This window comes from Rhinoraja longicauda, chromosome 9, assembly GCF_053455715.1.
Source record: "Rhinoraja longicauda isolate Sanriku21f chromosome 9, sRhiLon1.1, whole genome shotgun sequence".
In the NCBI taxonomy this organism is placed as follows: domain Eukaryota; kingdom Metazoa; phylum Chordata; class Chondrichthyes; order Rajiformes; family Arhynchobatidae; genus Rhinoraja; species Rhinoraja longicauda.
The window spans coordinates 12,964,582-12,989,149 of NC_135961.1; the positions used below are offsets into that span (position 1 = coordinate 12,964,582).

At 40.8% G+C, this 24,568-nt stretch overlaps 1 protein-coding gene across 30 annotated transcripts in view; it reads right to left on the reverse strand.

Annotated features, from left to right (window-relative positions):
- nrxn1a (neurexin 1a) overlaps nucleotides 1–24,568 on the reverse strand; it is a 1,341,442-nt gene that overhangs the window by 306,615 nt on the left and 1,010,259 nt on the right. For all 30 annotated transcript variants that reach the window (XM_078404791.1, XM_078404790.1, XM_078404793.1 and 27 more), the window contains one exon: nucleotides 24,088–24,269. In XM_078404791.1, the coding sequence (XP_078260917.1) occupies nucleotides 24,088–24,269 (182 nt within the window). The remainder of the gene's footprint in view (nucleotides 1–24,087; nucleotides 24,270–24,568) is intronic.

The following is a 24,568-nucleotide window of genomic DNA, read 5'->3' on the forward strand; positions in this document are numbered from 1 at the left end:
CTTTGGGGTGGAACAAATAGAGACCTCAAGAGTTGTGAATTAAAATCTATTAATTTTAGTCTGATTACCTAATTACACCTTTTTAACATCAGAAAACAAACAAACTCAAGCAAGAGTGTCATTAAAAGAACAAAGTGCTGGATTAACTCAGTGGGTCAGGCAGCATCTCTGGAAAACATGGATCGGTGATATTTCAGGTTGGGATCCTTCTTCAGAAGGTCTAAAGATGGCTTCCTGACCCAAAACGTCAGGTATCCATGATCTCTGGAAATGCTGCCTGACCCGTGCAGTTACTCCAGTACTATGGGACCTTATGTGTAAAGCAGTACCTTGAGTTCCTTGCTTCTACAATGTTGTAAAAAGACCGGCAGGTATTCTTCCAGATGTACAACAGCTTTCATTTCTTCAGCACTTCCCAAATCACTTTATAGATAATCAACTACTTTTTGAAGAGCAGGAACTGCAGCAAATAATTTGTTCCGAGGATGCATGCACAAACCAGGTGAAAGGTTTCTCCCTTTACTCATCTGGGGAGAGTCATACCCCAGGTTGATTGTGACGTTACAAAAGTTCAATTTGAAGGTCTTTGGTTCATTGTTTTTTTTCCCCCAGACCAGATCTGTTAATGCCTGAATTTTTGTTTACAAAAATTTGTTTGTGTCAGGGCAGCACCGTGGCGTAGTGGTAGAGTCGCTACCTTACAGCGCCAGAGATCCAGGATCGATCCTGACCTCGGGTGCTGTCTGTACGGAGTTTGTATGTTTTCCCTGTGACCACGTAGGTTTTCTCCGGGTGCAATGGTTCCCCCCCACACTCCAAAGACGTACAGGTTTGCAGGTTAATTGGCTGCTGTAAATTGATCGCTGGTTGGCTTGGACTCGGTGGGCTGAAGGACCTGTTTTCACACTATATCTCCAAACTAAACTAAATCTAGCTAAAAATGTTTATGTTGACAGGTAGACGACCTGGATCAGGTTAAGTCACACTGTTTGAACTTTATGTCAACTACCGGAAAGAACTGCAAGTTTGACATATCCATCATTAGAGCAGAAAACAGGTTCTTCTGAATTAAATGGCCAGGAATAATACATATAAAAGTAGCTGACAGAAGTGTTATTCTTACACTAACAAGCAAAGGCCTGTGCATGTAAAATGCTCTCTGTGTATAAAGAGTTACATCAATTATTCTGCTATTCCTGTTGGTAAAAAACAGCATGCTGCTATGTCATTGTGGACAATATTTGCAAATTATGAACCAATTGTGCTACCAGCAATAAAAATATAGATTTAAAGCAACGTGATTTTTGTCCCCAGAAATTAATAAGACCATAAGACATAGGAGCAGAATTAGACCATTCAGCCCATTGCATCTACTTCACCATTCAATCATGGCTGATCTAAATTGTCGCATATTTGTACACAGACGATAAAATATTTTGCCTAAGCTGCACAATTTTTGTTATGAGTGCATATCACACCCCAACCCCATGATCTCCATAGCTGAGAAGCACATAGGCTTTAGGTGCATAGGAACCATCATCTGCAGTTTGCCTCCATGTCACATATCATCCTGACTTGTCAACTGTTCATTGTTTGTCATCGATTATAAATCATGGAATTCCCTACCCAACAACATAGTGGGAATACATCTGGAGACCAAAGATGAGTCCCGACCGGAAATGCCACCTATCCACATTCTTTTGAGATGCTGCCTGACCCGCTGAGTTACCTCAGCACTCAACCACTTCTCACAGCAATTCTCCTTCCCTGCCCTGTGTTCTACACTCTCCACTATGCACCCAGACACCAGCAAGCCCTCAGTCTATCACCTCTGTCGGACCCGGGTGCACCCGGACCTCACTCGGACACCAGGTGCACCCGGACCTCACTCACCAACACCTGCAAAGGACCTAAACTTTACTTTATTTTCCATTGTGTCGGAAGAAGGGGCCCGACCTGAAACATCACATATCCATGTTCTCCGGAGTGGCTGCCTGACCCACTGAGTTAGTCTAGCACTTTGGGTCTTTTTTTGTAAACCAGCGGCCACAGTTCCTTGCATCAACATTGTGGGCATTCATTCTCGAGAACAACTAAATGCTAGCCTTGCATTCTTGAAAAAATCTTTAATAAAAATAAAAACTGCTGACAACACTCAAGAGGTCAGGCAGCATCTATGGAAAGAGAAACAGGAAAAAAAAGAGTGTAACCAAGTTAGTTTATTCTTTTCCCCAGTTCTGATTTAAGGTTTATGACCCCAAAATGCTTTTCTTTCCAGCATTTTCTGTATTTCTTTCAGAATTCATTCTTTGTCACTTTTTTTACATTTTCATTTAGCTTTATATTTTTAACCCTTTTGCAATATCATTGATTTTAACTAAGACATAAAATAAATTTCGTCCTAAGCTTAGTGGCTAAATACATTCAAAGCGGAAATTCATATTTTCAGATACTCAGGCACATATGTTTCATCTAGAAAAGTTGTGCTGTAGTAAAAGGCCAGCCATGATCTTTTCAAGTGGTGGAATAGTCACAAGGGGCTGAATGGCCTATTTTTGCTTTAATATCCAATGTTCTTAGACTTAAAACTGAAAATAACAACACCTGAAAGGACCGAAAATAATTAAAAGCTAGCGCTAATGATCACAGTGATCATCAAAGCAATCTTCTAAGTTTTTTTTCCCTTTGTGGTCAATGCATTATGCTATTCCCATTGGTAAACTCACCACAAGCTGTCAGACAGCATTTCCGATAGTTTATTGCTGATGCTGAAAATTGATGTTTTGTCAGAGTTTATTACGTTTGATAAGGATCGGTAAACAACCACGCTCAATCATTTCCTTTTCAATTTTAACAAAATAAATTAGTACTAACCTGCCTGACGATAAGACCAGTATTCAACAAGTTAGAATCATAATTAGCGAAGAATACAATTTAGTTTGACATGCCTTCACCAACATGTGATTGAAACTGATTGGAAATGGAATCTTCCTGGCTGGTCATTTTTTTCTCGAACGGCAAACTTACATTTGATTTTTTCTTGGTAAATCATTTCTAATGTATACCTAACCATGTTTATGGTCTTCTGGACCGTAATGAAGTAGTGGTGAGAAAATAAACGTATTTACTAATACAAAAAGGCGAGTTGTCTAGATATCTCCAGAATGCTGTTTTGCCATCGTCCATAATTAGTGTAATTTGTGAAAGATGTCAATGCAAATTGAACAGAGAAAGAAATGTGTAATGCAGTTCTGCAAACAAAAAAACCTGATTTCAAAATCTTTAAGCATCACATTTGAAGACTGAAGAATTAATCATAGTTTTGTTTAGTTTCGAGATACAGCGCGGAAACAGGCCCTTTGGCCCACCGGGTCCGCGCCGATCAGTGATCACCGCACATTAACACCATTCTACACATACTAGGGACATTTTTTACTTTTTTTAAAAACATTTACCAAGCCAATTAACCTACAAACCTGTACGGCTTTTGGAGTGTGGGAGGAAACCGAAGATCTCTGAGAAAACCCACGCAGGTCACAGGGAGAACGTATAAACTCCGTGCAGACAAGCATCCGCAGTTGGGATGAAACTGCATTCGCTCTCCAGCACTGCATTCACTGTAAGACAGCAACTCTACTGCTGCGCCACCGTGACCGCCCTGTACTTGAAACAATGGGAAACTTTGTCCTCTTCGTTATATCATTCTCCTGCCACCACATGGGTAACATTAACAGTTATTGCAAGAAGCTTGACCATCAGTTTTAGAAAAAAACTGAGGTGATGGCTCATCAAATTCAACCATTTTCTGGCACAACATAGAAACATAGAAAATAGGTGCAGGAGTAGGCCATTCGGCCCTTCGAGCCTGCACCGCCATTCAATATGATCATGGCTGATCATCTAGCTCAGTAACCTGTACCTGCCTTCTCTCCATACCCCCTGATCCCTTTAGCCACAAGGGCCACATCTAACTCCCTCTTAAATATAGCCAATGAACTGGCCTCATTTCCTTCTGTGGCAGACTCACCACTCTCTGTGTGAAGAAATGTTTTCTTATCTTTGTCCTAAAAGATTTCCCCCTTATCCTTAAGCTGTGACCCCTGGTTCTGGACTTCCCCAACATCGGGACCAATCTTCCCACATCTAGCCTCTCCAACCCCTTAAGAATTTTATATGTTTCTATAAGATCCCCCCTCAGTCTTCTAAATTCCAGCGAGTATAAGCCTATCAGATGTGCAGCACTTTGGTCAATGTGGGTTGTTTTTAAATGTGCTATACAAATAAAATTGACTTGGCTTGACTTGACTAGTCTATCCAGTCTTTCTTCATATGAAAGTCCTGCCATCCCAGGGATCAATCTGGTGAACCTTCTCTGTACTCCCTCTAAGGCTAGAATGTCTTTCCTCAGATTAGGAGACCAAAACTGTACACAATACTCCAGGTGCGGTCTCACCAAGGCCCTGTACAACTGCAGCAGAACCTCCCTGCTCCTATACTCAAATCCTCTTGCTATGAATGCTAACACTGAAAACATCCAGAGAGATAAAAATGAACATATATTTATTTAGGTGTTTATCTTTGAGCATGATCCTATTGCACGCTTACTTAGAATAGCCCATTTGTGGTATCCATGCCCACTCAGTTTGATGTTCAAATAACGTAATATAACAAAATATTTCTGTGAAATAATAATTCCCCTCAACATCAAATCCTATGGACAGTTAGTTTTGTGACTTATGTGATTGGCAGAAGAAAAACTGAGAGCTTTGTTTTCAGATAATAGCTTGGTCTAGACACTGAAAATGATATGATACACAGAAAAGGAGCTATCTTTTAAATCAGGTTAATGTCTACCTTGAGTCAGAATCCAACACTTCGTTAGTTACACATCATCTAATTAATTTTGGTTTCTTTTAATTTCATCATCTAAACAGCAAATTCTTCCCTGCTGTTATCAGGCAACTGAACCATCCTACCACAACCTGAGAGCAGTGCGGAACTACTATCTACCTCTTTGATGACCCTCGGACTATCCTTGATTGGACTTTGCTGGCTTTACCTTGCACTAAACGTTATCCCCTTATCATGTATCGATACACTGTAAATGGATCGATTGGAATCATGTATTGTCTTTCTGCTGACTGGATAGCACGCAACAAAAGCTATTCACTGTATCTCGGTACACGTGACAATAAACTAACTGAACTGAACTGAGATGCTTTCATTTTGTTTCTGGTGTATTCTTCCTGTTAGAAACATGAACATGTTCTATCACAGGTTTAACACAGGAGTTATATTCCTTACAAACTACACCCTCACTAATGTGAATCAAGCTTGTTGACACACCACTGAGTTTTATTACATTGGAAAAAGATAGCTAGTGTCCTGAATTATATGAAAAGCGGGGATAAATGGCTCTCTATTTAACGCACTTACGCGTTCTCATAAAATGGCTAAGAGCTTTTATGTTGTGATTTGCACTTCTCAGTCAAAATCCTGCAGCATCAACCACAAGAGACCTTGGACAATGCATTTGACAAACAAAGATGAGCCTCTTCAACCAATGACATGAAACAACATTACGAACTGACGCAGAGACAAATTCAGAACATTTAGGATAGAATATTTAACGTGAATATATGTTCAGAAATGTAGTAAATAAGGCAAAAGAAAAAGGGATTAAGAGAATTCGATAAAAAGAAACGGCATTATTTAAAAAAAATCTTATACTATAATTACAGTGAATGGGGAGAGTAGGCGACTTGCTTGCTTATTCTCTGATCCCCTATGGTTTCAGCCAGTTCATGGAGATATAATATTGACAATACCAAAATAAAATAGATACCTGCCCTCAGAAACCTTTTGCTAATAGATAAGAATTATTGTTTGTTAAATCTTTTTGCAGAGAACACTGAAGGACTTCTTTGTTTACACATGACATAACAAGTCAATATAAGATTACCTAAAGGGCCTGTCCCACTTAGGCGATCTTTTTGGCGACTGGCGGCGACTGTCAAAGTCGTAGCAGATCGCCAAACCTTTCTTTTACCCGACGACAATGACCACGACAATGCCGAGTCAGGTCGAGATTACACCGTCTTCGGAAACAACGCAAAATTCCCACGCTGTCAATGCTTCTCCGGCGCCCTGGTTTTAGCTGAAATCACTGACAAGTCGGTAAGTACTTGAGAGTTTTGAATTATAACATCTTATATGGGTTACTTAAAAACTAAGCTTCACTGTAACAAGGAATAAGCTGGATTTACTGCTGTATTTAAAAAAAAATTAAAGTGGTTAAGTGGATTTTTGTGAAAAGTGTGTGGGCATTCTTTGAAAATGTAAGGGAGATGTACATACAGTTTCTGGGTTGAATATTTGGGTTTGGAGCTCACTTTAAATGTAATGGCTGAGGCCAAAAACATTGCGGAAATTCCCACGCTGTCAATGCTTCTCCGGCGTCCTAATTTTCGCTGAAATCACTGACAAGTCGGTAAGTACTTTAGAGTTTTGAACTATAACATCTTGTATGGGTTACTTAAACACCAAGCTTCACTGCAACAAGAAATAAACCGGATTTACTTCCAGTTTACTAATAGCTGTATTTAAAAAAAAAAATTTAAAAAGTGGTTCAGTGGATTTTTGTGAAAGGGAGTGTGGGCATTCTTTGAAAATGTAAGGGAGATGCATATCTGGTTTATGGGTTGCATATCTGGGATTGGAGCCCACTTTAAATGTAATGGCCGAGGCCAAAAACATTGCAAAAAATCTTAGACAGCCATCTGCACAGCTGTCAGTAATTCCATTTCTAGCCAGTTTTAAACAGCGGTAAGTAGGGAAGCTACCTGTCCCACAATTCACATGGCTTGGAAGCACGCGGTCGAGACCACAGAGTGAATGTAAACAGTGACTTGTACTTGTAAATTTTAAGGTGCTCTGGAGCAAAAATCAATTGGTTTGTAATAGTTTCTACATTTATGTAAATCTGTACAATGTGGCTGAGGAGTGTGAACTGTGCAATTTTCTGCACCTTGAAGCAAGCCTTCAATCTTAGTTAAAGGTGTTTAACCTCCCGAGGTGTTTAAGCTCCCGAGATGCTGCCCGACCTGCTGAGTTACTCCAGCATTTTGTGAATAAATCGATTTGTACCAGCATCTGCAGTTATTTTCTTATATTAGTTAAAGGTGTTGACTGCTGCCAGGAAATTCAACGAGCTTCTTTAAAGGAATTAATGCTCATCTCTGCCTTGATGCCAATACCCTTAGGCTTTGCTAATCATCTGGCAAAACTACTCATCTTAATGGCAAGTTTTGTTCCATAGCTCCAAACATCCTGGGCATCTTGCTCAACTGAATCACTCCAAGTACAGAAGGGTCAATTAACCCATTAACTGTGTCACTATATTGCCTGCTCTGAAAAATATGCTGCCTCCTTTAAGTAAAATCCAATAATGTCTGTATATCAAAAAATGTCCATTGGCTTTAAATAGTATAGGATAAGTTAGGTAAGTGTTAACATCTAAAAAAAGTTGTGGCCAGCTTTAAATATGAATTAGTAATGGCAAACTATTATACTCATCGAAGATAGACACAAAATGCTGGAGTAACCCAGCGGGACAGGCAGCATCTCTGGAGAGAAGGAATGGGTGATGTTTTGGGTCGAGACCTTTCATTATACTCACCTCTGTATGTTCTGTTCCATTGAAGACAATAAAGTGGAAATGCACAAATGTGAATATAATTAGCATCTGATGTTAGCACATGTTCAGTACTAGCAATCAGAGGCTAACTTCTCCTCATAGTTTTTTTGATCATATGTTCCTGCTGAAACTACATATGTTCCATTGACATCTGGGTGAAATTATGGAAAATTGAGTGATATGTCCTATCCTCCCTCAAAAAAAATCTGCCACTAAAGTAACCCACCTATTCACTAAAATGATTAAAGCTGGCATCAAACCGTCTCACCAAACAGGTCTCGACCCGAAACGTCACCCATTCCTTCTCTCCCGAGATGCTGCCTGACCTGCTGAGTTACTCCAGCATTTTGTGAATAAACCAAGTGACCAATGATGCACAAATGAAGTGATACTATATGCTCCTCTTGTCTGGATGAGAGCAGCAGTAATAACATGCAAGAAGCTCAACGGTATCCAAAGCAAAGCAGCCCACTCGACTGGAACACAATCCACCAACATAATCATTCATTCTGTCTGTTTATGGTTCTGACGTGTGTCATGCCAACATGCATCGTAACTACTCACTATGTTTTTTAAATTTTAATTTAGTTTAGAGATACAGCATGGAAACAGGCCTCTGACCCATACCCCAACACTATCCGACACACACTAAGAACAATTTAAAATTTTACCAAAGCCAATTGGCCTACAACTTGTACGTCTTTAAAGTGTGGGGGGAAACTGGAGCACCCGGAGAAAACCAACGTGGTCATGAGGAGAACGTAGAAACTCTGTACAGACAGCACCCGTAGTCAGGATTGAACCCAAGTTTCTGGCAGCAACACTACCACTGCGCTGATTGACAGGTTAAGATTGACAATAAATCCAACCCATCTACCGCATTACAAGACAAGGGATGTGGGCATATGAGAATACCGCTACCTGCAAGATCCCCACCAACTGCCTGACCTTGTTGATTTGGTGCTATCTTCATCATTTCTTCATCACCAATGAGCCGATATATTGGAAAATGCAATCAGTAATCACATCACCAGTACAGAGGTGTCCGATGTTAGCAGCTTCGTACCACTTTCTCAAGCACGTAATAAATGCTGCCCAATCTCTGCTACACTCACATATATGAATGGATAGCAAATAAAAATGTGCTCATAAAAGAGCATGCTATTTCCAAAGTTAGACACAAAATCCTGGAGTAACTTAGCAGATCAGGCAGCATCTCTGGAGAAAAGGAATAGGTGGTGTTTCGGGTCAAAAAAGTGTTTCGACCCGAAACGTCCCCTATTCCATTTCTCCAGAGATGCTGCCTGACCTGCTGAGTTACTCCAGCAATTTGTATATATCTTCGATGTAAACCATCATCTGCAGTTCCTTCCTACACATGTTATATCCAAATCTGTAAAATCAACATTAAAAGTTTTTTTAAATGTTCCATAATGCAAGTTATAACATGGACCTTGCAGGGAGCAAAGTAACCTTAACTTACTTATAATTCAGTTTGAGTTACCAACTGATTTGTTACATTCTCTATTTGTATTTCAGATTTCTAATGGCCTTTTCCAACTACTTTTAAGATTTGTCATTTAAATGCTAGTTAATAAAGGCACTTTTTTAGGCAGTCCATTTTTCACCACAGACAGACATAAAAAGCTGGAGTAACTCAATGGGTCAGGTAGCATCTCTGGAGAAATGGAATAGGCAACGTTTTGGGATGAGACCCATCTTCATACATCTTGACCCGAAACGTCACCTATTTCTTCTCTCCAGAGATGCAGCCTGACCCGTTGAGTTACTCCAGCTTTTTGTGTCTGTCTTTGGTTTAAACCAGCGTCTGCAGTTCCAACATTTGTTGTGGCATCTACATTTTTTAAAGGTTGAAAAAGATTCATACAAATTGAATACTAGTGGTAAAATGACATTGTTGCAGAGCTTAATGGATTCACATTCAGAAGAATGTCAAAAAGTGGAATGTTGAAATGCAGCAACAAAAAAAAATCACTTGGATGAGGATTTTCACAGATGAAACCATTTGCTTTCTCAGGAGCAGAAGAATACGCATATTCCATGAGAACACCCTTTAACCTTTAATCTTTAATGTGCATCACCCTCAGCCAACTACCTATAGTTCTTGACATAGTGCAGTTACAGAAATGGTTCATTCCTTTAACCATTTCAAACTTCATTTGCAATTTATTGTACAATAGAATAAAAATCTAATTTTGAGAACAAATTATTTTTGCAAGGTGATGTGTTTAGGTGGTCTAGCTTGAATTGAAAAAAAACTGGTGAATCTACTAGATACCTCATATTTAGGAATGTATTTTAGCCATTGCGAGGTAAATTAAAAATATCACTTACATTCTAATGTACTATTCACAAAAAAATTCAAATAAAATCGTGATGTTCCAACGGGTTTGATAACGAACCTTTACAGAAAATCCCAAGAAAGATTTAACTCAGCTAGGTAGTATCTCAAGAATAATTTACTTTACTTCTGCTAATTATATCAGGTGCATCACACTGTAAAGATTGTTTAACCACTTTTTGTATTTATCTTGCAATCCATAGGATGCAGGGAAAGTGCTATACTGATAGATTAAACCAGCATCTGCAGTTATTTTCCTATACTACACTGATAGATGATAATTTACTAAATGTTGGGCGAGTCCAGAACCAGGGGTCACAGCTTAAGGATAAGGGGGAAGTCTTTTAGGACCGAGATGAGAAAACATTTCTTCACACAGAGAGTGGTGAGTCTGTGGAATTCTCTGCCACAGAAGGTAGTTGAGGCCAGTTCATTGGCTATATTTAAGAGGGAGTTAGATGTGGCCCTTTTTGCTAAAGGGATCAGGGGGTATGGAGAGAAGGCAGGTACAGGTTACTGAGCTGGATGATCAGCCATGATCATATTGAATGGCGGTGCAGGCTCGAAGGGCCGAATGGCCTACTCCTGCACCTATTTTCTATGTTTCTTTGTTTCTAAATAATGTTAACATTCCTATCATTAGGAACTTAATTTCCTTCCCATGGAACTTAATTATTCATTAGCAGCATGCAGTCTCAATGAACAAAACCACTATTCTCAAGTTAATTTATCCAGCAAAGATAATAAACAAATCAAAAGGAAGTTCCAAATTATTTTATCCACCTCCAGTTCAGAATCTATTAAAATGCACTTGTAACATCTCGACCATTCTAATATTTTCCTGCTGGTCTTTTAACCTTCACCTTTCATAAACTTCAACTCACCCAATATTCAACCGCATTATCTTTATTTTGTAACTTATTTCAGTGCAACAACCTTCCACTAGACTTAACTGTTTGTCATCTACATCAATGATTTGGATGAGAACATACAGGACAGGACTATCAAGTTTGTTGATGATACAAAAGTGGGTGTTTTGTAGGTAGTGAAGATGGTTGTGAAAGATTGCAGCATGATCTGGATCGATTGGCCAGGTGAGCTGCAGAATGGTTGATGGAATTTAATACAGAGAAGTGTGAGGTGTTGCATTTTGGGATGTCTAACAAGGCAGGACTACACAGTGAATGGTAGGCCTCTGGGGAGTGTTGTGGAGCAGAGGGATCTAGGAGTGCAGATGCATGGTTCCTTGAAGGTCGAGTCGTAGGTAGATAAGGTGGTCAAAAAGACTTTTGGCACATTGGGCTTCGTCAGTCAGAGTATAGAGTATAGAAGTTGGGAGGTCATGTTGCAGTTGTATAAGACTTCGGTAAGACCACTTTTAGAATATTGTGTTCAGTTCTGGGCACCATGTAATAGGAAAGATTTTGTCAAGTTTGAAAGGGTTCAGAGAAGCTTTATGAGGATGTTGCCAGGACTAGAGAGTGTGAGCTATAAGGAGAGGTTGAGTAAGCTGGGACTATTCCTTGGAGCGCAGGAGGATGAGTGGTGATCTTATATAAAATCATGAGAGGAATAGATTGGGTAGATGCACAGAGTCTCTTGCCCAGAGTGGGGGACTCTAGGACCAGAGGACATAGGTTCAGGGTAAAGGGGAAAAGATTTAATAGCAATAGATTTAAATGGGACTAGTGTAGATGGGACATGTTGCCCGGTGTGGGCAAGTTAGGCCGAAGGGCCTGTTTCCACACTGTATCACTCTATGATTCTCACAGTTCCTCTTTTTGTACCTCCCACCATATTCCAGCAGTCTTCCCCTTGCACTGCTGTTGGCTGCTGGGCCTTTTAAGTATCAAGACTACATATATTGCAATTCCTGCCTTAGCATCTCAAATTCCCAAAATGCTCATCTTTGGCTAAGTGTCTCTCAGCACAAAATATGGCATGACTGAATGAAATTGTGTCAGAATTCTCATCACCTACAATGATGAAACCACAGGTTGAACCTGGAACAAAGAGAGTATCCATATTCATTACTAAAGAGGGAAATGGCTGCATGTAATGTCTGAAACATTCATCACAGCTTGATGGCTGATTAAGTCAGAGCATATGACTTCGACAGCTGTCAAAGATTTATTCACTTGGTTTGCAGCTGTGGATTGTTCTAGCCTGTTCACATCATGGGATTTATGATGCAGAAGACCCTTGCAACTGGTGGTGCAAGTTCGTTCAGTTTTCCCACTGGAAAACTACGAAGATAAGCGTGAAATTTCCGGGAAGTCAGCAGCTAACACAAGCAGCTCACTTTTTTTCACCGATGCATACAAAGGTATTGATTACTCGACTGGTAAATTCCCATCTCCGCGACATTCTTAAATGAAATCTCAACACAAATTTTAGAAATCCATGTTACCGAAAAAAATAAATTATCCAGTGTTGAACAAAAGATTAGCCCAAGGTGATCTTTTGAAAGTAGACATAAAATGCTGGAGTAACTCAGTGGGACAGGCAGCAACTCTGGAGAGAAGGAATGGGCGATGTTTCGGGTCGAGACCCTGCTTTTGTTCCAATTTTTAGTGTACATGATAGTGAAGTTATCAATTATGGTCGAATGGTTGGATTGGAATGTTCTAAAACAATTCATGCTGTTGTCTTTTGTGCATATACACTTTATAAACATTTATGAATCAGTGACATACAGGATGGAAGCTGGCTCTTTGGCCCAACTCTAAGATGCCCATCTAAGCTGGTCCCATTTTCCTGCGTTTGCTCCATAACTAAACATTTCCTATCCATGTTCCAGTTCAAGAGTCTTTTAAATGTTTTTTTATTACCTGCACCACCATCTTCAGCTTCCTCCCATGAAGCTAATTCTGCATCAAGGTAATTAACTCTCCTTTAAATCCCATGCATTCCAACTCTCCAGAGCAGCCAACCAGAGGGAACTTTATCAAAGGCCTTGCTGAAGTCTTGATTACTCTGCCCTCATCAACTTTCTTGGTTAGTTCTTCAAAAAAATCAATCAAATTCATGAGCCACAAATCTCCCAAGCACAAAACTATGCTAACTATCTCTCATCAACTCTGGTCTTTCAAAATGCAATTATAGCTTATAATTGCATTTTGACAACTATTTCAATCTCCACTTTTCCTACGTTCACATTACACACCAAGACAATTAATTGGAGAAAAATGCAGATATTTGGACCATTGTATGCAGGTCCAGTTGTTGCATTTCAGGAAGGGTGTGGAGGCTTTGGAGAAGGTGTGGGAAGGTTTTACCAGGATATTGAGAAAAAAACAAATTGTTGGAGGTATCTGTGAAGGGAAATGGACAGAATATGTTTTGGGTCTGGACCCTTGTTTAGACTGATTGGGTGGGGGGAGGAACTTGGAAAATAGTTAGTGCCTGGGCAAAGCCTGGTGAGGTGGATCAAGATGATATGGGGCGATTGGCAGATAGGTGGAGGTGACAAAAGCTGGAGGTGAAATAGACTCAGAAGGATGTCTAATAAGGAAGGGAGGAGGAAAGAACTGCAAACCTAAAGGGAGGGATATTGATTGAAATGGATAAAGAAGGGTGATAAAATGGAAATGAGTGATGGAATCGGAAGGAGCTGGAATTGAGTGGAAAGTGGAAGGGAAGGGGAACAGGGTTATAAGAGAAAGATGTGCACAAGGGGGAAGGGGAAATGAGAAGTAAGGTGGCTTGCATGAACATTGGACAATTCAATGATCGTGCAGTTTAATTGTAGGTTACCAAGAGAAATATGGGGTGATGTTTTTCCAGTTTAAATGTGTTCTCATTCTGCCAGTGGAGGAGGCCAAGGACAGAAGTGGGAATAAGAAAGGGAGTAAAAATGGCCAGCAACCAGGAGCTCCAGAAGGCTTTGTCAGACAGAGAGGAGGCTGAATCATGACCTGATAGAAGTATATAAAATGATGAGAGGAATAGATTGGTTACATGTACAGAACCTTTGTCTCAGGGTGGAAATATCAGAGAAATTATCAGGCTTAATTTTAAGGTGAGTGTGGGCATTTTTTTTAATTTTATACAGAGTGTGGTAAGTGCTGCCAGTGGTGGTGGTGTAAGCGGATACAACAACACTGTTTAAAAGTCATTTAGATCAGCACATGAACAGGCAGCAAAGGGCAAATTTAGTCCACGTGTGGGCTGATGAGCTTGGTTTAAATTTGCATTATGGTCAGCACAAACATCCTGTGCTGCGCTGTTCTCTGATCCATGTTCTAATGCCTCCACCTGAATTATAATGACGGGACATTTATCTCTTCTATGATATCTTATTTTCTATGCCATTAAAGCCTCATTTATCACTTTGGCCTATGGTTCTTCTCTTCCCTTCATTCCATCTCATTTCATTCCTTTTTAATTTGAAATGTCATCAACCATGAAATTATAGCTGATAGACATATTATTGATTATTATAGAGAAAGGCCTGAAAATGATGTGGACAATTGGAGAAAAAAAATTTGATTCATGGAATACTAGATCTTTATTATGAAATACTCCCACGACATAAACTGATTTCTGCTCACTGTAAATCACTCCCTGTACATCATTCCATTTCCAATAACATTTACTTCAAAATCACATTTTCAAAGAGATAATTTATCACATTCTTGGAACAATAATGCAATCTTGCATTTTCAGTTTGAATGCACAAATATTCAATGGTTTTAATCACCTCTCAGATTTGAGCATCTGTTAAATCTACGATGTAGCATCACCTTTGTTTTGCTTATACCTCAGGCAAGGTTTTGATGTGACCTGAGGTATGGAGGTCAGAATGCAAAGGCAGTATTTTTAAGGATGATCCGATTGGCTCAGGGTTGAGTTTATTTTTATGGTGCAGCTCAATCTTTCCATCATTGATCAACAGTTATCAAAGATTGACCTAATCCGATTATTTTGATGCCAAAGAACAAAACAAAAAAAATTGCTAGAGGAACACAGCACTGAGGCCAAACAGTCTCAGTGGGGGGGTGGGGGGGGGGGGGGTAGAGCCAGTATATGAGGTGAGGAGGGTGGTCCAGGAATTAGCAAGTGACAGCTGGATCCACGTGAGCATCAGTGGATGGAGTCAGGTGGGGGAAGAGAGGGGTGGGGATAACAGGAGAGAGTTGGAAATAACAATAGAGGCTGGGATGTGATCGCTGCAGGTAAAAGAGGCTGCAAATGATGGAATCCGATGAGAAAGACAGGTGATGTGTGGCATCAAATAGAATCGGTGGCATGGATAGATTAGAACCGAGGGGGGAGGGGAACCCCATGGACATGAAGCTGAGTGAGAGGAGGTGGAGTGTTGTGAGAAAGAAGGCTGTTAGTGGAAGAACCTAGGGGTGTGGAGGGACCACATTATCTGAAATTAGAGAATTCACACGCCATTGTGTTGTAGACTTTTGAGGTAGAATATGAGGTGCTATTCCAATAGTTTTCATTTTGGCTTCACCCTGCCATTGGAGGAGGTCAAGCACAGGCAGGGCAGTGTGGGAATGGGGAGAAAATTTGAAATGGCTCACAAATGGGAAATCCAGGCAGCCAGAGATGTCCTTGGTAACTTGGTCACCTCGTCCGTACTAGGTCCAACCGATGTAGAAGAGGATACGGTGAAATGACCTGATGCAATGGACGAGGTTAGAGAGGTGCATGTGAATATCTGCCTCATTGAGAAGGGCTGCTTGGGTCCTTGGAAGGTGGTGGGTGTAGATCAACCATATTAGGTCGCCTTCACTATATCTATCACCGCACTTATTTTGCATGCTGCACATTCCACATGTGATCCAGTCCAGATCTTCATCCCTACCTGGACTATGTAAACTGCCTTCCACCGTCTCACAGCAGACGATACTGACTACGGAGACCATAGCATGTAGTGTTTCCTCCGCTTGTGTTACAATAAAGACTATGAGTTGTTACTCCTGTGTATGGGACAGATTATCAACATGGTGTCAGAAGTGGGATACAAACCCACGCCTCCAGTCAGTGCCTATATCAGCTCTTTAAAACACATTACCAGCCAATGCGCATTTGGAAACTTATGTGACAGTCGCCATTCGTGATGAACTGGTACTACAAGATGGCATTATCGCAAAAGGCCACAAAGCTGTCATTCCTGCCTCACTACACAGCAAATACTTTGATAATGTCCATGGGGGACATCCAGGCGCAGAGGCGACTATTCAAAGAGCGAAAAGCATGTTCTTCTGGCCTGGAATGACTGATTATATACGTGAGAAGGTAGAGTCCTGTGTAGTGTGCAACGGCATAGCACCACACCAACCAAAGCACCCACTTCTCTCACACCCAGTCCCTGACCTCCCATGGTCCACCCTGGCAACCGACATTTTTGATTAGCACGGCAAGCGATACCTGGTCTTAGTCGACTCGTACTCCGGATGGTTTGAAATTGATCTACTCCCGAGCCTCACCTCCACAGCAGTAGCCCAGAAACTGTCACGCCACTTCTCTGTCCACGGGGCTCCCTATCAGGTGCTTTCCGACAACGGCAGTCAGTTCACCAGCCAACACTTCAGACTTTGCTACACGCTGGGACTTTCATCATATCACCAGTAGTCCCGAGTACCCACAGTCGTAGGTCACACAACGGGGAATACTTATACTTATCAATTGATCCTTATCAATGGGGTCAGTGTGGAGAGAGTGTCAATAGTCAATAGTCAATAGTCGTTTATTTGTCACATACACATAAATGTGTAGTGAAATGAAACATTACCCGCAGTTAAACAATAAGACCAATAAGAATAATCAATAAAAATGCAATAACACATACAATCACAACTAACACCAAACAAAAAGAAACATCCATCACAGTGAGTCTCCTCCAGTCCCTCCTCACTGTGATGGAAGGCCAAAAATGTCTTTTTCTCTTCCCTGCCGTCTTCTCCCGCAGTCAGGCTGTTGGAGTTGCCACGTCGGGGCGGTCGGGGCTCCCGATATTGAAGCCCCCGTTGGACGGTGAAAGGTCCGCGGCCTATTCCAGGCCGCGCCGGACGGTGAAAGGTCCGCGGCGGGCCGACCCAAACCCCGCGATTCGGGGCGGGCGAACACGCTGCCTCTGCCGCTGCCGGAGCTCCCGATGTCGGCCCCCACCCAGGGGCCTGCGGGCTTCCGACATCCACGCGGCCCGCGCCGGAGCCTCCGGAGACGAGTCGCAGCCGCTCCCGCAGCATCCGCAGGCAGCCAGCGCCGCAGGTGGTGAGTCCGGGTCACGGGCTCTGCGAACCAGAGCCCCAGGTGGTCCCAGGTGCATGGCCGGTGGTAGGCCGCAACGGGAACGGAGACACGACACAGAAACAAAGGTCGCGTCTCCGTTCGGGAGAGAGAATTTTACAGTTCCCGTTCCCTCCACACCCCCCCCCCCCCAAACATAACATACAAACACTACACCATATTAAAACTACAATTCATACAAAAACAACAAAAAACACAAAAGACAGACGGACTGCAGGCAAGCCGCAGCTGCGACGTCCAGCTTCAAGGTTCTGGCACTCACATTTCAGAGGACCTAACATGGTCCACTAACACCGCTGCGCTGGTCAAGAAGGCACAGCAACGACTGTTCTACCTAAGAACACTGAAAAAGTCTGGTCTACCGCAACAGCTGCTGACGACCTTCTACCGCTGCACCATAGAGAGCATCCTAACACATGGCATCCCTGTGTGGTATCTCAGCTGCACGGAGGCAGAGAGGAAAGCTCTTCAGCGGGTAGTCCATAGAGCTCAGAGGACTATCGGAACACAGCTACCAGCCTTGGAGGGCATCTACAACACACGATGCCTCAGAAAAGCCACCAGCATCCACAAAGACTCTTCACACCCCTGCAACAGTCTGTTCGAAGTTCTACCATCGGGCAGACGATACAAGGCCTTCTACGCCCGCACCTCCAGACTCAGGAACAGCTTCACCCCAGGGCCATAGCTGCTATGAACCGGTCCTGCTGAGCCGGATGGTCACATCGCACAGTGAACCGGCACAGATCTACTTGCACTTTATTCGGTTTTAAAACTGTTCTAATTTGTTTCATTGGGTTGTTTAAATTAATGCTGATTAGCTAATTAATTTATTGCATCGAATGGAAGTCGCATTCCCAATCTCGTTGTACCCCTGTACAATGACAATAAAGATATATTGTATTGTATTGTATTTACTGAAGGAGGAGGATATCTCTAGCCCTGGAATGAAAAACTAATCTTCTGAACAGATGTGGTGGATTCTCGGTGAGATAAGCGCTGAGTAGTCGACGGCTTTATCCTTTAAGGCCATCTGGCATTCTTGATTGTTAGCCATTTCAATTCCCTTCCTCACTCCCACACCGACCCATCTTTCCATCGCCACCTCCACTGCAGTGGTGAGGCCAAATGTAAACTCGAGGAAAAGCACCTCATATTCTGTCTCAGTAGTGTAAGACATTATGGCACGAACATTGAATTCTCCAAAATACAGGTAACCTGCTCCTCCTTTTTGCTTTATTCACCCCAGTTCCCTGACTCACACCATTCTTTCCCACAGTACCCCACTTCTTCTCACTCAACTTTAACCCCACCCACTCCTCTCTTTGGGTGCCCTCCTCCCTTGACTATCTCTTCTCCATTTTTCAATCCAGACGAAGCATCTCAGTCTGAAACAGCACCTGCTCATTCCCCTCCACAAATGCCATTTGACCTGCTGATTTCCCCCAGCAAGTTGATTATTTTTTGCTCCTGATTCCAGCAACTGCAGTCACGTGTCTCTTGTATTTTTATATCATCTACACTTTCATCAACCTGCACCAAAATCGTGAGATTGAAGCTATCAATTGAAGGAGGTAGATTATTTGCAAGCACTTTCTAGAAAAAAAAAACCATTTGACATGTTTGTCACGGCTGAAAAGGCCTTTATACAGAGGAATAAATTGAAAGTTTCAACCATTTAACTACTTGTAGTGTCAGGATGAATAAGCTCACAACGTGTTAGCTGCTGTGAAAACAACGTGTCAATTGGGTTTTTTAAAAAGAAAACATAAAAAAATATCAAATTTAAAGGTTCGAGATGCAATTTTAAAAAAACTTTAAAATGCAATTAAACCTTTCCATTCATTTCAGAATTATTCAACTGGAACAAAATTAATAGTTCAGACCACTGAACTGATCAATTTTAAAATTTCTGGGGATCTTATCCTTGAGGATATTGATTAACACCAACGTAATTCAAGACTGAACATAGACACAAAAAGCTGGTGAAAATACCTGCATGATCACCATTGTAAACAGGTTCTCTCAACACCACTGAACTTATCTTTGTTTTATTAATACAGTTTGGTAATCACACAAATAAGGTTTTAATGAGACTCATCTTAATTGGAATTCACTGAAACTATCTTTTAAAACTATTTGCATTTCATTAGAGTATACTAACTAGTTTCTTTGTGCATTAATATGTAAAGATATTTAAACCATGTGCTCTACTTTAGAATAGTAATGCAAATTGAGAACCGGCTTTGAATTAGCATTCTGCCTCATCCCCATTTCCTCAATTGGCTACGTGATTAGTTTTGTTGGTTGAGCCGACTGTGACCAAAATAATTTTTAAACTAATACTGAAGATCACAGGATTTACACCTTATGCAACTTAAGATGTAATTTCCACAATCTTTTGTGCTGATTTAGGCATTTTTATCCCGATTACGCAGATGATACGAGTGGAAATTCTAGGGCCAGGTGTTTTGCAGAGGCACACGCAATTAAAGAACAGGAAAACATCACTGAGAATGCTCACATGAATTGCTCCATGGAGAGAAACAAAAGCAAAACCAAACAACATTAGTCTCCCATGATAGCAGTACAAGGGAGTTAATGTTGTCCAAGTGTGGCAGGTTGCAGATAGAGACACAAATGCATGCAATTAAATGGCACAGGAATAATTTAAATGATGCATCGTATTGTTAGATCATTAATCAGATCACTAGTTTTGCAAGCACAAGAGTACAATTATTGGCCATTTCTTTACTTCCATAAATTTGACCAGAACATTGATAATTGGATTTTAAAGAAAGCACCAACAAATTTACGGTTTAGAGTATTGCAAGATAAAACTATTTTCAATCGAAATACTGAAGAAAATTTTGTTTATTTCACCTTTTTAAACACAATGCCTAAAATAATATTTTAACCTAATATTCACATTCATCAATAATTGTCCAATTCATTTTCTTTGGCATTGTGACACCAAGAAACACGCATTATGATTTAAAAATCGCAAAGTGGACATTAAAGGAGTTATTGATTGTTCTGTCCGCTTATAAAAAACAAGTTTAAAAAACATGTAGATCTATAAATAACGTGAAGAATAGCACAACTTTAAAAAAATTAAATGCATCATGCGGGCAAATGGAACAAACATGCTTCTAAAAAAGATGAATTCCCTTTGGTTTATTAGTTCTATTTTCACCCATATTTCCAAGGCCTCAAAAGAGTTTGCGAATCGGCATCGGGGTTAGAGATGGATAGCTTCTTCATTTTTATCACCCAGTAACCATCAAGGGGACAAGATCAGATGCTGCTGTGACAAATTCATAAGATCATAAGTGATCATAGCAGAATTATGCCAATCGGCCCATCAAGTCTACTCTGCCATTCAAACATGGCTGATCTGTCTCTCCCTCCTAACCCCATTCTCCTGCCTTCTCCCCATAACCTCTGACACCTGTACTAATCAAGAATCTGTCTATCTCTGCCTTAAATGTATTCACTAATGGCCTCCCACAGCCTTCTGTGGCAAAGAATTCCACAAATTCACCATCCTCTGACTAAAGAAATTCCTCCTCATCTCCTTCCTAAAAGAACGTTCTTTAATTCTGAGGCTTTGACCTCTAGTCCTAGACTCTCCCTCCAGTGGAAACATCCTCTCCACATCCACCCTATCCAAGCTTTCACTATTCTGTATGTTTCAATGAGGTCCCCCCTCATTCTTCTAAACTTCAGCGAGTACAGGCCCAGTGCCAACAAACACTCATCATAGGTTAACCTACTCATTCCTGGGATCATTCTTGTAAACCTCCTCTGGACCTTTTCCAAAGCCAGCACATCCTTCCTCAGATAAGGCACCCAAAATGGTTCAACATATTCCAAATGCGGCTTGACCAGCACTTTATAGAGCCTCAGCATAACACTCCATCCTATTCTTTAGCAAAGCCATAAATGACCAAGCCTGCTGGTTATTTCTGTGCATGGAATTGCCAATGTATGCCAAATCATGGGATACATGGTGGCATTGGTCTGCAACTGCTATAAAGTAGCTGGAATCTATCATAAACATATTGAACACTAGGAAGGAAAAGTAACATGATTTTTCCTCCTTTAAATCATGTCTTACCTAATATATATCTTAGTGACAATACCAAAATTTGAAGGTAATACTTATGGCAGAGAGTTAACCTGATACTTCTTTATCCAGCGATCATACAGCAAACCATCTCTACCACTGCCAAGCAAGACAACGGAGGTGCTGCATAAGGTCAGTATTATCAATTTCCTAAAATAACAAAAGGTAGACACAAAATGCTGGAGTAACTCAGCCAGAACAGGCAGCATCTCTGGAGAGAAGGAATGGGTGACGTTTTGGGTCAAGACCCTTCTTCAGACTCTATAAAGAATTCACTATCAGTAAAATTAATACCTTTATTGGCAAACAGTGATGGAAATTCCATGCATTAATCACCCATGCATGTCTTATCAAATCCATTATGCATTTTTCTTACTGTGGCTGACCATAGGAGGAAATTATATTTGACATTTGTGTGCTTTTTTTTTTAAGTAACAAATAAACCATTTGCGATTTAGCCCGCACAACTTTCGGAAAAACTGCTTTATAAGTTTTTTCTATATTTTTTGCATTCAGTCCTGCATTAACTTATTGTTCTTATCGAAGAGACATTTTCATTTTGTATAACTCAAATGCATTGTGCACATGTACATGCCTTGACAATTATGGTTAGGAAAAAACTGCAGATGCTGGTATAAATCGAAGGTAGACAAAAAATGCTGGAGTAACTTAGCGGGTCAGGCAGCATCTCTGGAGAGAAAGAATGGGTGACGTTTCGGTCAAGACCCTTCTTCAGACTCCAGTGTGAAGAAGGGTCTCCACCCGAAAAGTCACCCATTCCTTCTCTCCGGAGTTGCTGCCTGACCCGCTGAGTTACTCCAGCATATTTTGTCTACCTTTGACAATTGTGGTGCTGTACTTTATATTGAGATCATGCATTTCGCTGAACACCTCCGCTCAGTCTGTCTTAACTTACCTGATCTCCCGGTGGCCCAGCACTTCAACTCCCCCTCCCATTTCCAATCTGACCTTTCTGGCCTGGGCCTCCTCCGTTGTCAGAATGAGGCCCAGCGCAAATTGGAGAAACAGCACTTCATATTTCGCTTGGGTGGTTTACACCCCAGCAGGATGAACATTGACTTCTCTAACTTCAGATAGTCCTTGCTTTCTCTCTCCATCCCCTCCCCCTTTCCAGTTCTCCCACTCGTGTTATTGTCTCCGACTATATTCTATCTTTGTCCCGCCCTCTTCCCTGACATCAGTTTGAAGAAGGGTCTCGACCCGAAACTTCACCCATTCCTTCTCTCCAGAGATGCTGCCTGACCTGCTGAGTTACTCCAGCATTTTGTGTCTATCTTCGATTTAAACCAGCATCTGCAGTTCTTTCCTACTCATGCATCTGATTGTTATCTCCAAGTTAATACCAACTTCAAAACCACAAAATTGTTACTATATATTTACAGGGTGTGGACATTTATCTGTTCATTTGATGCTTACGAACTGAATGATTAGTTTGACCATTTTTGAATATGTTTTACAGTAAAACACATGTGGTTAAGGAATTGTGATGATATGATAAGAAGAACTAATTCCCAACTTAAATAAGAAAATAACAGTATGAATTATGGCAATACATGCAATTAGTTATCACTCCATTTATTTAATATTTGACTTAAAAATTTTTTTTAATGTTCTACTCCTGCCCAGAAGTTCATTTTCACCAGTTGATTCCTGAATGGCCAAGCTGATTTCATAATCATACTTCAGCATGTCAGAACAGATAATACAAGTGGCACTAAATCTTAACTGCTGAACAATGTCTTAGTATTGACAAGATTCTGATTTCTAATGGACAAGGTAAATTATCAATATTTGTGGAAAAACAAAGTCACATCAGTGAGGCTCTGCAATTTCCTAATATTTAGTGGATTCTCGGCCTCTGTCAAATCACAAATATCTCAACAAAGGTTTTAAAAATCTAATTTGGACAACTAGTTGACGTGACAGATTTCAATATCAAGTATTCTTTGTGAAGTCGATCATTGACTTCAGTCAGGTTATCTATAGAATTAAACCATTAGAATTTAATAAAACAGCTTGCAAGCAGATTAGTTATTTCACATCGGCTTTGAATACTTACATTTAACATGTATCTACTCTGATTTTCTTACAGCATCAAATATTGAGAGAATTTAATCTACATTATACTTATTTTTTACGATGAATAAGCAACCAAAATGTGAGTTACAGTGTGAGTTGTGCTGCTTCGTGTGGCACTGATGGTACCTACCTCAGACATTCAAGGTCTCACATAGCCTCAAATTAACTTAAGATTCACTTCGATCTCACAAAAAAAAAAATTGATTTTTAATTTATAGCAGGGTTTAGTGAATTAGAAAATTTGCTTTGAGGTTGCCGAGTGCATTGCTTCAGCTGAAGATTCTAACATTGTTCAAAAGCAAGTATCAAAGAAACTACCGAGATTTGCACAAGGAAGGTGAGTACTTCCACTAAATCATCCTACTCTTAGTTCCCAAACACTGCAGCATACACACAGTAAGACTTGCATTTAAATCTGACATCATTGTTAACAATATAAACCAATTCAAAACAAAAGCAAAAAAAAAAAAATCTTGTTGAGATTTTTGCTGTGTAGAACAAACCATTTTCAATTTGCAATCAATTACTTACAATGTGAAGCTGTAGGTAGTCTCCAAGGCCAGCAGAGCTGTCTACACGCACCAAAATGGCGTCTTTTACATGCGTGTCAAAGCCCACAGCTAGTCTGTCTGCTCTGGTGCTTGGTCTGTCATTTGGGGGCCATGTGTAAATGATTAGTCCACCACCTCGACTAAAGATATATGTTGTGCCAGCTGTGGAAAAAAGAGAAAGATAAATTCAAAACTTTTGAATTTCCGGCACGGGAACAGAAATGACTGTCACCAGTATACTAAATATAACATGAGACTAGATATAACATAAAACTCAACCTGGCTCCTCCTGACCAATTTGTAACTCTCGATCCTCTCGACGGACCCGTGCAGCGTAGGTTTACTAGGTTAATTCCCGGAATGGCGGGACTATCATATGTTGAAAGACTGGAGCGACTAGGCTTGTATACACTGGAATTTAGGCAGATGAGAGGGGATCTTATCGAAACATATAAGATTAT